The following is a 16,375-nucleotide window of genomic DNA, read 5'->3' as shown; positions in this document are numbered from 1 at the left end:
CTCTTCTCTTCTCTTCTCTTCTCTTCTCTTCTCTTCTCTTCTCTTCTCTTCTCTTCTCTTCTCTTCTCTTCTCTTCTCTTCTTTTCTTTCTCTCAACCCTCTTGCCCCAAGCCAGACTTTAAGTCAAGTGTCAAACATTCTGACTTCCACTATTGGAAAGAAAAGGCGGGCTTTTTGAAAGGTTGTCTTTCTTACAGATTTCGCCTTGACAAACGCAGCGATGTCTCAGCAGGGCGCCAAAGGCTTTTCCAAAGGGTCTTCCCAGGGCTCAGCCCCCTGCTCCGCCCCGACGCCCGCCCCCGCGCCCTCCTCCTCTTGTTGTAGCCGCGGCTGCTGCGGAGGCGGCGGCTGTGGCAGCTGTGGCTGCGGCGGTGATTCCGGCTGCTGCGGCTCCAGTTCCACCGGCTGCTGCTGCTTTCCCAGGAGGCGCCGCCGACAGCGCACTAGCGGCTGCTGCTGCCGGGGAAGCCAAAGGTCCCAACGCTCCTGCAACAACCAGAGCTCAGGCTGCTGCGGTGGCTGCTGAGAGTCCACAAAGCTGCGCATTCTACAGCGGCCCCTCTGCTGCTCCCACCCTGTCCTCCATAGTAGCAACAGGCAGGATCAGTCTCGGAGATTGGTCCCCTGAAGCTAACTGCACTTTGGTGCTCAGAAACCTCACCCTATTCTCAACCCTGTCCCCATCATGCTGATTTTCCTCCCAGGGAATACAAAAGTCAAGGGTGGGACACCAGACAATGTCATGGGCGGGGGCTTGGGCACAGCAGTGTTGAAAAATAGATCTACTTATTTGATTGTCCTCCGAAGACGTCACAATAAAGCTTCTACCTCTTATGAACGCTTCTTTTCCTCTTTATTCCTTTCTCCGTGCCTTCATTTTTCTTATTTTATTGCCCTTTATACTACTTCTTAAAGGCTCATGCCTGAAGGAGAACACACCGGCTGCTCTGTGTCTTCTAAGGATTCTGCGTCTGCAGCCATATCTACTTTGTGTAATGACTCACTGAAATGGGCGCTGCTGCGTTCGTTTTTACAGAGGGGAAACTAGCATAAAGCTCCTAGTCACTTCCTTCCGTATGCCGGCAAGGTGGAGGTGACTGTGAGATTCCAAAGAACGTTCTCTTAATTGCTCTGCTTAGCTTGATCTGCCCTGGGTTGTCAAAACTCTTGTGTTCCTCCCCAGAGCAGCCCCCCGTGTCTGCCCCCCACCTTCCACTAGCACCCTTCCACCAGGCTCAGGTACCTGGGGGACTCTGATTTGGATTAGCAACTCTGAAGCTTTGAATTTAGTCCCGCTGAAACTTCTTCCTCTTCTTTCGGGTTTCATTCCGTTCCTTCTTCTCTATTTCCTCTCTTTCTTCCCTTCTTTCCCATCCCTTCTCCTCCCCTCCTTTCCCCCTTTCCCCTCACCATCTCCCTCCTCGCAACACCCGAATTTTCTTTTTCTGGTGGTGGAAGACCATTTACCTTTGCTTAGCATTTTCTGTGCCTACCACGAGCCAGGGACCCTTTGAGGTCTGATCTATGCAGCTGAGGCATGACCACGAACTACAGATCTCCCCTTGGCTGTGGCTGTCAGACTGAATCACACTAGCATAGGAAGCTATATGAGCAAAGAGTTTACTGTTCATTCTAGGTAAGACCCCTTAGCCTAGTGTCTTCTAGGTTCAGAAGGGATGGTATAGTAATGGTAACAATAACAGCACAAAAATAGCTCACATTTGCTGAACACTAATTTTGTTTCAGACACGAAGCATAGCACAGAATGTGTGTGTATGCACATTTAATTCTTAAAAACCTCAAAAAATGGTTTTTAATTTCCCCAAATTGTAAGCGTGAGTAGACTGGCATTCAGAGACATCAAGGAATTGGCACAAAGTTTGACAGCGAGTGAAGGCTCCAGGTCTCTGATGGTGAGTAATGGGAATGCGACCTAAACTGAGATCTGGAGCCATCAACGTCCATGGAATCCACTCAGTGTGATGCCCTCCTGCAATCTTCAAACCACCACCACCCAGAAGAAGGGACACTCGGGCTTCTGGGGACACACCCAGGCTCTTAGGAAATTGTGACTGCTCTGCCTCAGTGGCCCAGCGACTGTTGGGCTCTGGGGTAGCATCTGCCCAGAAACCAGCCTCTGAAGGCGTTTGCTCAGAGGCCCAGTCGTAAGTTCACCATTGACTCATTCACGATGTGTAAAGCTGAGTCCAGATGGCATCCCATGCCGGGGAAGCTCCGAAGGACAACCCCACTCTGCCTCTCACTTCCGGCTCTGAGATTCTGTAATTCCTAAGAGGCAGGGCATCGCACGCGCTGTTTACAAATAGATGATGTCACTGAGGACCTGCCTCCTCCACACCAGTCAGGGATGTGAAGTGAAGCAACAGGCCTCGTGACTTGTTGGACAGCCAGGCAGGAAGGGTGGGCTTGCCTGACTCAGAACATACTTGGAAGCCAGTGTGAGGATCAGAATAATACACGGGCTGAGTTTGGGGAAAGAGAAACGGTGACTCATTAGGAGACACATGAATCTGTAGGAATGCATGTCCTTGAACACAGGTGCATTGATATCCATTAAATGGCCAGCCGTGAGGATGGCAGTTCCCCTGGTTCCCACATACCCATGAAAATTCAGACGTGTGGGAACTGTGCAAGAAAACACAAGGTCATAGGTTCTTCCTTTCTAGGCAACCTGAGGCTTTGGGTGTTTAAGGCGTTCTTCCAGTCGTAGTGACACTTGGCCATTGTGTTCACTAGAAAAGAAACTGGAATTCCAGCTGCTAAGATCAGTCCTTCACTGTGAACGCGGCATCCTTTCACTCGCCACTTAAAACTGCTGCAAACCATGGGTTCCCCGTTTCTGGGAAGAAAACTAAAGCCTAGAGCTATCCTGAGATGGCACAGTTTCTATCAGAGGACAGAGTTTTAGACAGGGCATTTCTGACTTCGAAATCATCATTATGGACACCGTTATTGTTGTACTATGCACTTGTGATAAAGCTTGGAGGGAAGGGGGAGAAGGAATCCAAAGGATTAGTGGCACTAGAATTACATCTCTGAGAACATGTCCTCAGAGGAGAGAGGACAGACCAGATCACTAGTAGCTTCAAACGTGTGTTCTAGGACTTTTAATAGTGTTGTGTTTGTGGCATAGAAAAATGGTTCTTAGAGAAGGGTTTAGAAAGACAAACGTTGACCTACAGAACATCTACCACAATGGTGAGGATGCTCTAGAAACCTGGAAAGATTATGTTAATAGGCAGTCACAATGACCCAGGCTTGAGATAGGGATCTGGACCTGGTATTGGGCAAGCAAAGGAAATGACAGATGGGAAAGGCATTTGCCCAGAGAAAATAATTGATAATACCGAGTACAACACTGGGGCTTTTGGAAATGAACCAACTGAGGTGGCATCGGAGATTTGTGCCTGGTCAATAGGAAATGACAATAACAAGGACAGAAAAGTGTGAAGGAGGAAGAGGACTAGTCCCAACGGGGATCTGCTGAGTCTAAGGAGCTGCTGGACATGACGGTAAATCAGTGAGATGGGGGTGGAAATGCAGATAATCTTTGAAATGTTTTCACAACATCTGGATAAAGACTCTGTGGAGGTGGGATCCCAATCATTGGCAACGGATGTGATTTCACTTCTGTAATGGAAGTTATGAAGAAAAATCAAAAAGAGACCTGGCATGACTTATTCAACACAGAAAGCCTGTGTAAAAAAGAAAATGGGACCCTCAAGATGTCTGATCAATATGCATTTGATTAATAAGCTGGCGAAACAGAAGCCTAAAGGGTGACTTGATGGGGATGAGCAGGAAGGAAGAAGCTAAATTCTTAAACAAAGTCAAAGATGAAGCCAGAAAACTCTTAGGCAGCTTATCGGGTTGCTCTCAAGACTTAAGTTCTGGAAAGACAGACTGAAGAGAAGCGAGCAGGGCAGAGCAAGGTTGCAGAAGGTAAAGGCTGTCATTTAGTAAGGTTGGTCACATAGTGTAGTCAGTCTTTCCACCACTAAGCATTAGACAGAGCAAGACGTTTCATCTGAGGGGCAGAAGTTCCTCCTCAATTTGGTAGAACGGGTTAAACAGGCAAATTTGGTATCTCAGTGAGTAAGAGAGAAAAATCCTCTCTACTGTGGATGACGATGCAGCGGATTCGAATGATTTGGCTGTGATAAATCTGAGCCATGCCAGTTTGCCTCGGGATAAATGACAGCCCTAGGAAGGCGAGTCTCACCTCCTCTTATAAATACTAACCAGGGTGAGGACAATGGCCTCTAATCTATCTTAGTCAGTGATGCATCTTGTTAAGAATGTTGATAGAGGGAGCGGGGAGTTGGTTCCATAGAAAAGAGGAACTGAGTTCAAATCCCTAGCACCTCTGTAAAGGACACCAAGAAGCAAAACCTGGGTGTGGCTATGCATGCCTATAACCCCAGCACTGGTGAGCAGGGACGGTTCCTAGGAGAGCTTGCTAGCCACCTAACCTAGGGGAAATGGTCAGCTTCCAGCTCTCAAGCAGTAAGAGGAAAGCATCAGTGGAAGGCGATGGTCATCTAGGTCTGGCCTCCACACACATGCACCATAGCACCCACACACAGAGAGTGTGTTGGTTTTTATTGTCAATGACCTATCTATGTCAGACTTGCTTATTTGTGAACTGAATTTGTAGTGGTAAAAGGCCCATCTTTTTTCCCTTGCTTCCCCTGCAAAGACTGTTTTCCTACCAGTTTTAAGTAACTATATGCACTGGAAAGCTAGGAGGAATTAACCTCCACCCTCTGTTCTATTCACTTACATGATTTTTCGTTCATTCATCATGGTAAATCTTTCAATAATTAAAATTGTTTGATTGCTCACCATATCCATGGCACTTTTAGGATGCAAAAAATGTCTTAATGAGAGAATTCAATACAATGTAGTGTGATGAGGGATTGACGCCGTCACACGAAATGAGCACTACACAGAGATGACCGCTCACACTGGCAAAAAGCATTGTTTGGACTTAACGCTGAAGATTGTGTTGCTCAAGCTGAGAACACAGAAAAAAACTATTTAAGTTGAATGACACCAAGGGTGAGGACAGTGAGATGAATCTGTGATTTATAGCAAACAATTTTGCACGGATGGACCTTGAGGAGCTCAGAGAAGTGAGACTATCCACATAGCTGCTCAGAGAACAGATGAGGTAAAACATCTGGAGCCTTATCCTACAGGCATGGTGGATCATGGCATTATGAAATATAGTATTTTTATTTATTTTATTTTAATTTTTATTTAATTTCCCATGTGTATACAAAGTATTTTGATCATAGCTAGTCACCTTTCTCCTTACTTCCTTTTGCCTTGGGCCTCATCCCCAACACATCCTTCTTCATGTACCATTTTTAAATTTTTAAAAAATAACCCACAGAGTCCAATTAGTGCAGTTTACTTGAGTATAGGTGTGGGACCATCCACTGAAGCATGAACAGCCTACCAGCTGCTATACCCTCAAAGGAAAATGTGGTTGTCTCCCTCAACAGCTCCTCAGCTAGAGATGGGGTCCTGTAGCCCCTCCTACATCTATGCTGGGATTCTGACTGGCTTGATTGTGCACAGGTGACCACAGCTGCTCTGAGCTTACAAGCCCAGGATAACAGCCTTTTAGAAATGGTTAGATTTCTCTGCTCTTTTCATACATATTGGAAATACCTTTCCTTAAGGAACCAGAACACCAACATCTTCTCTTGCTACAGCTGGTCTTTTTTTGGTATCTTCTCCAAATACCAAGTGTCTTCCACATTTTGCCATTCTTTACCATACTTGACTGCACTGACTAACTCTTGTCCCACCAACCATGCATTATCATGTTCTTCCACGCGTTAGTCATCAAAGCTTCTCTCAAGCTCCACATTCTGCGCCCTTTCTCATTCCCCAGAGTCTTAGGCCTTCTAGGGAAGTCAGGTACTGCTCACTTCTGATCAAAGCTTACCCTTCCATTCTGGAGCCTGCATTTCTATCGGTTTCCCCATCCATTGGTTCACCCCATCCCTCCTCTGCCTCTCCCATCCTAGTTTCTCTTTTAAGTCTCAGCGTTAACCCCAAGTTCTGGAGTTTTTCTTTCTGTGGAAATTCTCATTTATTCTTTTATTCATGTATGCATCATGACATCAGGTGTCTTTCTCATCTGCTCTCTACTGGGGCTCTCACTGAATCCGAAACTTACCTGTCTGACTGGACTGACTGACCAGAATCTCCAGGAATTCACATGCCTCTACCTCCCACAGCTGGGGTTACAGATCTGTGCTGCACCTGGCTGGGGAACTGAACTCAGATCCTCGTGGTTGTGAAGCAAGCACTCTACCACCCAGCCCCTGCTGCAGAATCTTAGACATCCTTCCTGTTTGTTTTGTGTTTGCACAGTGGCCAAGCATTCAAATATATGAGACTGTGGGGGCCATTCTCGTTCAAACCACCAAACCCTGCTTACCATTGTTCTAGATCATTCTTTCCTTAGAAATTCGGTTTTTAATCTTCCCGAATTAAGCATTCTGGTAGTTATTATAGACATTTTTATTATGCATGCAGCAGTTTTTTGATCACTATAAAGTCATCAGCTGTAGCAAATGCACTGCTGAGGGGTATTGATACTGGGGAAAGTGTGCAAAGCACTCTTCTGCTTTCTTCTCTATTTAGCTGAACCTAAATATCTTCTAAAAATATAAAGAGCTTTTTTAAAAGTATGATTCAGATGCCCTAAACACAGTAAATAAGAATTTAAATCATAAAATGTAGAGAGATTGAAAAGAAGCCAACAGTCCTAAGAAAAGTTTATTAAATTATCCTTGAATAAAAGGAATAAATGGTATAGAGACAGATTGGCTTTGGATACAAATAAAAGACATAAAATGATAATATTGCAATTTGCATGTATGAAAGCAATTTACTATATAAGATTCTGCAGTGTTCTGGGACTGGTTTTTCTACTTTTCCATATCAGTTCCCAGTCATTAACATTGGTTCTTGGTAGCTGTAGCTGAGAAACTAGAACTCAAAACCTTAACCAAAGATCAGTTCTTCTCTGTTTGGAAAAGCCACTCTCTTTTAAGAGCATGAAGTTTGGAGTCAGTGAGGCAAGAAGGGAACACCTGCCTAGCCAACACGAGCAGTTGAACCAGTCCTGAAAATCAATGGGGTGAAAGATGCCATACACAGATCACCCATGTATTCAGGATGCTAGCTCTTTACCTCAGCATGTATTTCACACCAACAGTGTACAGTTCAAACCAGGAGAAGAAGGGGATGAGGAAGGAAAAAAGACCATGAGCATGGGTCTAGCCTTTAAAAATGTCTTAGAGGTATACGTTCATTGCCCAGGAGTGAGGAAAATGGCCACACACTCACCTAAACGAGTGGCCAGGAAATCTGCTAAGATTTATGTGTTTTGTTATTATGGAATAAGTGAGTTACAGACATGGAAATAAATCAATAGCTAAGTGGCAAACAATACATTTTTTTCTTGCATTGCATTTGTTTATCCAACAGCAGAGCTCAGGTCACCAGTTTTGGTGACACACATTTACCAGTTGGTCATCAGTTTTGGTGACAGGCACATTTACTGGTTGGTCATCAGTTTTGGTGGTTAAGCCATCTCTCTGGCCTGCAATCCATCTTTGACTCAGCAAGGTCATCTACTTCTTTAGTTTCCTAATCTTCACAGTCTTGGATCCCAAATTTCTAGAAAATGACTTTCCACCTCCGGAGAGCTCTGGTTTTATTTCTCCCTTCTACTGAAATGTGGGTCATTTTCTTACTTTCCTGCAAGCGTGGGTAGTCTTTAAAGTGCCTGCTAGACGCCCTTTCCCTAACATTTGTGATGACTATTATGTTACTCTTTCCAATAAGCAGTCCCGCCAGAGCTAGTGGTCGGCTCTTTGGAAGTCCTACACTGTCTTTCCGGCTGAGGGAAACCAGGGTGGCAGGATTTCTGTCTGCCTGGGCAAGTATGCCCTGGAGACCACTGGGGAGGGAGCAGTGATACTGTGTGAGAGTCTGAAGGAAGCCAAGGCCCCAGGGAAGCCACTGGACCCTCCTGCTTTGCCACATACCATGTCTCCTATGCCATCAGCAGCCAGTAGCTTCCCGGGGACGTGTCCTACACGTCTTGATGCTTCTTTTGCATCTCGGTACTCTGACTTGTATATGGAAGTTACTCAACAGAGCTGTTGATTGATTGTTGACAGGGGAGTCAATGCAATTTAATCCTTGCTTTGTACTTTATACTCATCAGAAAATTATATCAAGGTGTGGCGCATTTCAAATACAAAGTAGCACATTAACCCTCTACTCCACCCAGTCCAGAAACATAGGGAAATGCCTGGACTCATTTTTGGCATTATAGCCATTCCATAATTAAGTTACAAGCAATAGGAGAGCAGGGATGATTTAAAATATTACTTCTTTAGTTCAAAATATGTTTTGGAAAAGCTTTCAGGGATTTGTAGTCCCAAATTTCTTACACCTTTAGCCTTTGGTGGGGTTACTGCAAGCCCTGGAATCTGCTCAGTTTTAATCCCTCTGCCGTGACCCGGTTAACACTGAATGTATCAGAGCCGGCGCATTAGCCCCATCCCACCTGATGGTTAATTTCATTTTGAAAATTGTTTTCTACAAAAATATATGTGGTTTTGATATTGACATAAGCTTTCCATTTTCCTGAATGATTATATCCATTGAAGACAAGCAAATTATAGATTAGCAAAAGATACCTTACATTGGAATCACCATTTTATGGCTGATTGCATGTTTCTCCATATCATTCTTTACACTTGATTTGTTCAATAAACCTATCAGGCTGCAGTGTTATTTGTGGTCTTCCTAGTTGTGTATCCCTCTGTATCTCCATCCTGACTCTTTGTTTAATAAAGCATCCAGGCTGTGGTGCCGTCTCCCCCAACCCTTGGTTTTCACTCAGGAGTGTAAGCCTTCTGTTCATTAAAGTAAACACACCTAGCAAGCTTTGCGTGCCTGCATAGTTTTCTATTTCATGCCTATCTACTGTTTATTCGGCCACCTCCTCATTATTGGACATTATCTTACCTCCAAGTCTTTGCTATAATTAGGTACAGTGTGATGCACATAGTTTATTCACTCAAAAAACATTGATGAAGTGTGTTAACTCTGCTCACCACTATGGAAGGAACTAAGGGGGCAGAACAGGGGACACATTTCCTGGTGACTTCTGCTAAGGACAGAAACAGAAAACAAATAAGACAACCACAAACACTGAAACAAACAAACAACAAACAAGTAAAGAGCTAGAGAGTGACGGGGTCCAGCCTGTAATTTAGGCAATGGTGGTGGACTGTGCCACAGAACTGCAGGATAAACCTCAGATGAACCTGCAGAGGTGGAACACTGTACTGGGTATTATGCAAACTCACACCACGTGGGAGGGCTGACTGCTCAGCGTGCTGGCTGGCGCTGGGCCCTGTCCTGAGCCTGGGGTCCACGTTTTTGACCCTCCTGCTGTGCTCCTCACCTGCCTCACGGCTATTGTCTGTCACGTGTACAGATCTTGGCACTTTACAGAAAGCTTTTACAGGCTAACCTGATGCAGTATCTTCAAATCTGAACAAAAAGCGAGGGAACAATGATCCCTCAACTACAGTGCTTTTATTTCTTTTACCCTCAGTGATTTCCCCCTTGACTATTTTAAGAAAAAGTCCAGAATGGCATCTTTCCCCACCTTCAAATATTGAAGCACTTGTCTCGAACATATGATGTTTGAATAACTTGTTTAAAACGCCATCGCTATTCCTGAGAGGACGAACAATACTTCAATAACACGAATTAGTTTGTGCTCACATTTTTACAATCGTCTTTAAAGTAAGGCTTAAGAGTCGGCTTGTTTGACACACGTTTACACACATGTTTGGTTGCCGTGCCCCTGAAGTGTCTTCAGAAGTTTTTCTTCCACATCATTTACTTTGTAAAGAAGTTGCTCACTTGACAAGGGTTACTCACATTTTGTGTTAGGCTAATTACTCTTTCATGCCTTTTCTCTTTCTTGTGATGCTGCCACAATAAATTCAAGCTCAATGTTTTTGGCAAGCATGGATCCAGTGCTATCTTATATGTTTGCTAAGCCATACAGAAGACTGGCACCATCCAGATGTCCCACTTGAGTGATGTTGGCTAAGAGGGACCTATAGGCTTGGATGCTGTCAGTACCGTCATCTGTCTATCTTAAAGTTGCCCATAAGTCTCTCACTTAATAGTATAAGTGCTTCTCAGTGATTACTTCATCATGGATTAATAATAGAACTTTTCTGTCACTCATTTATCACTTATTACCTGAAATCATGTAGGAGTTTTCTCCCCAACTACTTCATAGCTTGAAATATAAATTATACAGAAAATGAAGAAACACTTATTAATATTTATAAATAATATATATTATATATAATTTATAATTAAATCTTCCTGTGGCCAAATTTTTGGGGCAACTAGTTGACAACTTGCCAATTTCTAAAGATAGCTCTTGAAGGTCACCACTATTTCTGGGTTTCTGTTTTGAAGTCCACTGATTAGGTGTGGGATATTTGTCATATTTTCCATCTGGTAAGAATCCTCTAAAATGACCTCCGATGTGCTTTCCACACAGCCTCAGTGGCCTTCCACAGCATCCCTGCTTTCTGGTATCACATGGTGGTTCATCTTGTATATCGCTTGTCTCAGAATGCGACAAGTATTTCTTTAAGGATTCTTGCTTTCTTTTAGTGAGAAATAGCATTTAGAGACCTCAATGTGGACACCAGGACTGCAAAATGCCACTGTTTTTTTTTTTTAAGTAATGCTAAATCTCTTTAGCGAATAGCTAGAATTATATTTAAGGAGAAAATTATTAACAAATAATATTTTGAATTCAAATTTACTATTTCAGCAATATACATCATTTCCTGGATTCTCTTCTTATAGTCTATTATACTGAGAATAATTGGTATTTTATTTACTCTATAATACAGCTGTGCTATTTTCTAAATGATAATGATATTATTATTCTTATTGATAAGATCATTCAATACTTTGTATGTTTTATCTGAGACTTATTTGGTCCTTTAAATAAAGATATATAATACAAATATTTAAAGTTGCTTGAAAAAATTATTTTTTTTCTCTGTAGTAACTTGACGTAGTTAAGTTACTCCAGTTGCTTTATTTTTGGCATTTAGAGAGTTTAACAATTTTATTTTTGTCGATGCATAGAGCATTTACATGAACCTACAGATGCACTTAACAAGGTCGAATTTCTTTTTTTGACTGCTCTCTATTGTGACGTTAAATATTTTTTATTGAGGTTTAGCTTATATTTTCTTTGTCGTTATGCTTTATTCTCGTCCCCAACGCTCTTATTTAGGCAGGAAATCGGTGATTATAGTAATGAAGGAAGTAGCCCTGCGACGTTGGAGCCCAGCTTTCCTGTGTCACACTGCCCCCTACAGTCTGCTCCCGGCACCTCAAAGGGAGGAGCCATTAGCTCACACTTGGTGCTGGTTAGATGCCCAGTTTCAACCAACTCCTTGCTTCACTGAAGAGTCCTCCCACTCCAGGATACGTGAAGTAACTATGAGAGCTATTTTTGGACTCCACATACTGCTGAGTGCACAGACAAACTGTGTGACTACACAGATGTGTGCTGTCACTTCCTGCTAACACTGCTATGATGAAGGACTGAGGGACACAGTCCTCATCACAGGTGCTGACTGATTCCTGAGGCAAATATGGAGACAATTCACCTGAGGAGAGCGGTCCTGAAAGGAATAAAAATCATGTTCAGGGAACGACTGTGATTTCTTGAAGTCTTGGTTGTCATCTGGGATCTTTTAAGAGTAAATACTGGTGAAATACCCTCTAGATTTAAAGATGAGAACAGACACATATTATTTTCTTTCTAACTTAATTTAAAATGGTATTGGCAATGAGGCAGAAAATAGAGGCTATAACTTCCTTAATAAAACTTCTTAACAGGGCAAGTGCACATGCAAGGCCATTAGATTTTTAGGGTAGGCATTACTAACCACCAAGAGGTCCTCAGAGTGCCTCAGATCCCCTAGCTTGTCCAGAAGAGATGCTGGACTAGCCATGGCCATGCTGGTAACTTTCTTCTAATGTCCATGGGAGCTTCCAAGTCATCTTCCTGTTTAGGTCTGCTTCCAGAGACAACCTAGAAGTAAAACATCAATCCTCCTGGGACCGTTCTCCTCACCCCTCTCTCTAGCTCTACACCTGCTGCTCTCCTTCTTCTCCACCCCCCCCCCAGTTTCCTTACTTCTTTTTTCTCTTTTCTTTCTTTCTTTCTCTCTTTCTTTCTTTCTTTCTTTCTCCCTCTTTCCTTCTCTTCCTGCCCTCTGCCCTCGCTCCTTCTTCCCCCCCCCGCATCCTCTCTCTTTCTCTCCCCTCCTCTCTCTCTCTCCTCTCTCCTTCACTCCCTCTCTTCTTTCCCCTTTCTTCCTCTCCCCTCTTTTCCCTTTTACTAGACTATTTTATGGATGCTGTTGGGCATCCAGGGAGGTTTTTAATCCCTTCAGGTCTAAAGAATGACACATACATTTTAAAATAAAAACTTGAGCGATTTTTCCCAGTAGTTATCAGTCTGTCAGATGGAATGACCTGTTAAGGTTTCAGAGCCTCCCCCGCTTCCATGAGGACACCGCCCCATGCACAATTCCAGTGCCCAGAAGTATATTTACTAAAAGAGATAAATATACATGTAAAGAAATTAAGAATATTAGTATTTAAGACCATTTATAGTCCTGTTGTGTATTGTCTTTGCCTTTTACCTAATTTATAAAAATTAAGAAATGTTTTGTGTGCCTTAATGTATTAGGAGTTCTTGGTCCTTGTTAAGTAAATATGTACCACTTATGCTGTATAGTCATCATAATATTGCTGAACATATGTTATAAAAACTTCAGTCAGCTAGTACGTCCATTTACTTAAAACAAACAAAACAAAACACACAGAAAAAGCAAAATAAAACTCATTCCACTACTTTTCACTTTCTAGTGTGAAGTCACACACAGTCAGCTCAAGAACTCTTTCCAGAGACCTGAGGAACACTGGCCACAGGTGGCCTCTAGGTGGCTCTGAGCCAGGAATTTCTCATAGTGGCTCATGCTGAACACAGTAACAGGCAAGACTGGAGTGGTAGGAGACTGGGCATTCGTGAGTTGGTTTCTGTGATTTCAAAGTGATCCTCTCTCAGGCCCCAAGCTCACTGCTAGGCTGTGGGTTGGGAGAGTGGGCAGGGTGAGATGAAGATTTCGGGTGACAGGGAAGCTTTTGTTTCCTTCCTTCCAACTCCAAGTTTTCTGCTTCTCCCAGGGCAGAAAGAAGAGTTTTAGAAAATTCTCGTCTGGTGCCAATTTCAGTCCTTTGTGTGTGCTGTAGGCTAGGCATGCTAATTCTGTTTTATTAGTTAATTTATGCACTTGCCCTAAAGCTACTGATCTCACCTTATATAGCTAGCACTGCTGTCCTGGGAGAAGAGGACTCACAAATGAACACAACAAAAATCCTTTTCTTGGGTGACTGAAAGGGGAGTGAGCCAGACCAGCATCCAAGTAGCTCAGATCTATGTCATGTACATGAATGGAATGCCTCTGAATCTTAGGTCGGAGCCTTGGGTGGCAGTGAGCCCAAGGAGCGGTGAATCCCAGTCCTGTCACTTGCTGTTGTTGGGATGGTGGACCAGGTAAGATCACCATCTTGGTCAACATTACCTGTCAGAAACGGAGGTGTTGGTCCCATCTCTGTACAAGGGCAACAGGCAGAGGCTGGACACCCAGGCAGAGCTAATGAGATCTTAGAGGTAACAAGGGTCCACAAGGAAGAGATAAAGGAGTGGTGACAATAGGACAAATTGGGGAGTCAGAGGGTACCATGGGCAATCCATGACTGCAGGAAAAGTAGTGGTTTAATCAAGAGAGCAGATATTGGAGGCTCAGATATTCCTAGGATGTGCTGGCGTATCTGTTCTGTTCTGATTCTTGTAATGATGTGTTACTGAATAATGATGAATTACTGAATAAACTCAAGCATGAAACACAAATGTGTATACATGTGATGTACAGAGAGAGAGAGAGAGAGAGAGAGAGAGAGAGAGAGAAACATACACATGTCAACTCTAAAACATGCCACAATGTGTTCTTATGCAGTGGTTGTGTAAAGCCAAGGGGATCTAGAGGAGGGAGACGGCAGTGAAGTGATTTCCAGAGATCAAAAGACCACAGAGATGTTTAAGGCCAAGTCAAGCATAAAACATTGAGACTCTGTGTTAAGATGACAGCACTGGAAAATTAAAACAAATGTAACGAACACTGTATGACTATCTAGGCAGTGGTAGAATCCATTTTCAGAGATTTGGGAACTGTAGACTACTAGGAATAATTTGTATAAACTGGATTAGCTAAAGGAAATCACAGCAAACATGAATGATGGTTGACTGTATATAATGAAGTGGTTATTCCAACTTTGCTTCTTGGACATAGACCCCCACATTATTCACAAAACTTTTCTCAATACTATCATGAAGGAAGACATCAACATTTCTAAGGGACTCCACAGTGACGTATTCTTTCTGACATCATTGAGTCCTTGGGCATTGCTCACAGGGTCAGAGGGATGTCTGGGTCTGACTGACAGTGGGCTTAATATTGTTTCACCCCATCCATTCACTAAGGATCAGTGGTGCCGCCTTGGAGCAAGAACAGGAACTGCTGCTCTCCCAGCATCACCAAGTGTTTCCAGGCTGCAGGAATGCTGTGCCTACTCTTGACAAAACTCACAAAGAATTAAAGTTGGCATTGACTTGTTCATTATATCACCATAACCATAATCATAAGTACATTTAGTGTTTTATCTTTGAAATTTCTTCAACTGTCCTGTCAGCAGAATACTTACAATGATGGAAGATCTATAGTATGTGGATTTATATAAATTATATATTTCCTCATTCTAGCTTATTGTAATATTGGGGGTATATTTCAGAAAGAATATAGTATCTCCAAAAATCACACTATAGATATTTGAAAGCATATATAGATATAAATTTGAGAATGAGAACCATGTTGTCTTTATCTAGTAAATTTATGTAGTAAACTTATCAAAATCTGTAGAAGTGGTCCCCACGTCTTAGGAACCAAAATGTAACATGAAACAAGCTAAGTACTTCCAAGAAATGGGCTGGGATACTTATTTTCCCATGAAGGCATGAGCACAGGGACGTGGGAGGGAGTGGAGAAATCCATCTCCTGTTGGCAGTGTGTCCCATGCTGTGCTAAGTTGTTCTGGCTGTTGTGGAAACAGGCTTGTACCAGATGTGCCACCAGCCGTCATCAAATCTAGCATAACTAGATGCAAGGCTTTGCTCGGTCTTGTGTCTTGTCCCTCACCCTATTAAACCTACATAGGTGCTTATTACACAGCAGGGTGAGTAAATGCCTTCACTCTAGGGGGCTGCTGTGGCAGAAGTATGCAGCTGCTTGAGACCATCGAAGCACCAGCTCAGAATGTTCTTTCATAGAGTAATTGAGAAATTATGTCACATGATTAAGGTCACTCTTTTGTTTCAGTTTTTCTAAATTTTTCATCCCAAATGATAAGTAAATTTTTATTTAGAGAAATGAATTTATAAAACCAGAATATTCTTTATTTTCAATTTTTTTTAAACCAAAACTCAGCTTCGCCCCGCCCCCCCCCCCCCCCCCCCCCCCCCCGGCACTCACAACATCTTCAGCATTAACCCAGTGGCACCCTAGAGGTGCTGCTGGAGAAACTGTGTGCAACCCCATGGCAACCTTCTTTGCTTCCTTACTTTTAGCCACCTGTCTTCCAGTTTTTGCTTCCTTTGACTTTCCATTTTCTGTTTCTTTGTGGGGGATCAAGGAACACCCATTCTAATATAAATCTTCCCCTTCTAACAGACTCTGCACACAGTCAGTGCACTTTTCATACATGCTACAGGGTCGTCAGATCTCCCACAGACATGGAGTCAATGCCAGTGACCCCTACTTTTCCGGATGCAGCAGCCCACCCGGCAGTGCTGTTCCTCTCTCTGTCCCATGTGCTAGGTAGCACTGACTAGTGGAGCAGAGGACAGGAGAACCACAAAGGTAGACACGAGAGCCACAATGGGGTTGAGAAACAAGTTCTTTACTTCCACAGGGTCAAGAACAGAATGTTAACAGACTGGGAAGTTATCACAAGCTCTCCAGATACCAGAGTGCTTACTATGTGAGCATGCAGAGAACAGGATGAGCCAGGAGAGATCTGAGCTCCCTTGCAGAAACATCTCAGCTCTTAAAGGGAACAGAAAAACTGGGAA

General features: G+C 43.2%; 1 protein-coding gene across 1 annotated transcript; it reads left to right on the top strand.

Moving 5' to 3' along the window:
• Positions 1-220: 220 nt before the first annotated feature.
• On the top strand, positions 221-526 carry Crct1 (cysteine rich C-terminal 1). The gene has a single exon (XM_013353769.1). The coding sequence runs from the start codon at positions 221-223 to the stop codon at positions 524-526; it is 306 nt and encodes a 101-aa protein (XP_013209223.1).
• Positions 527-16,375: the final 15,849 nt, after the last annotated feature.

The sequence above is a fragment of the Microtus ochrogaster genome, unplaced genomic scaffold (assembly GCF_000317375.1).
Source record: "Microtus ochrogaster isolate Prairie Vole_2 unplaced genomic scaffold, MicOch1.0 UNK16, whole genome shotgun sequence".
Classification (NCBI taxonomy): Eukaryota; Metazoa; Chordata; class Mammalia; order Rodentia; family Cricetidae; genus Microtus; species Microtus ochrogaster.
Note: the sequence above shows the minus strand (reverse complement) of the source record. Positions and strands in the feature narration are given on the sequence as shown.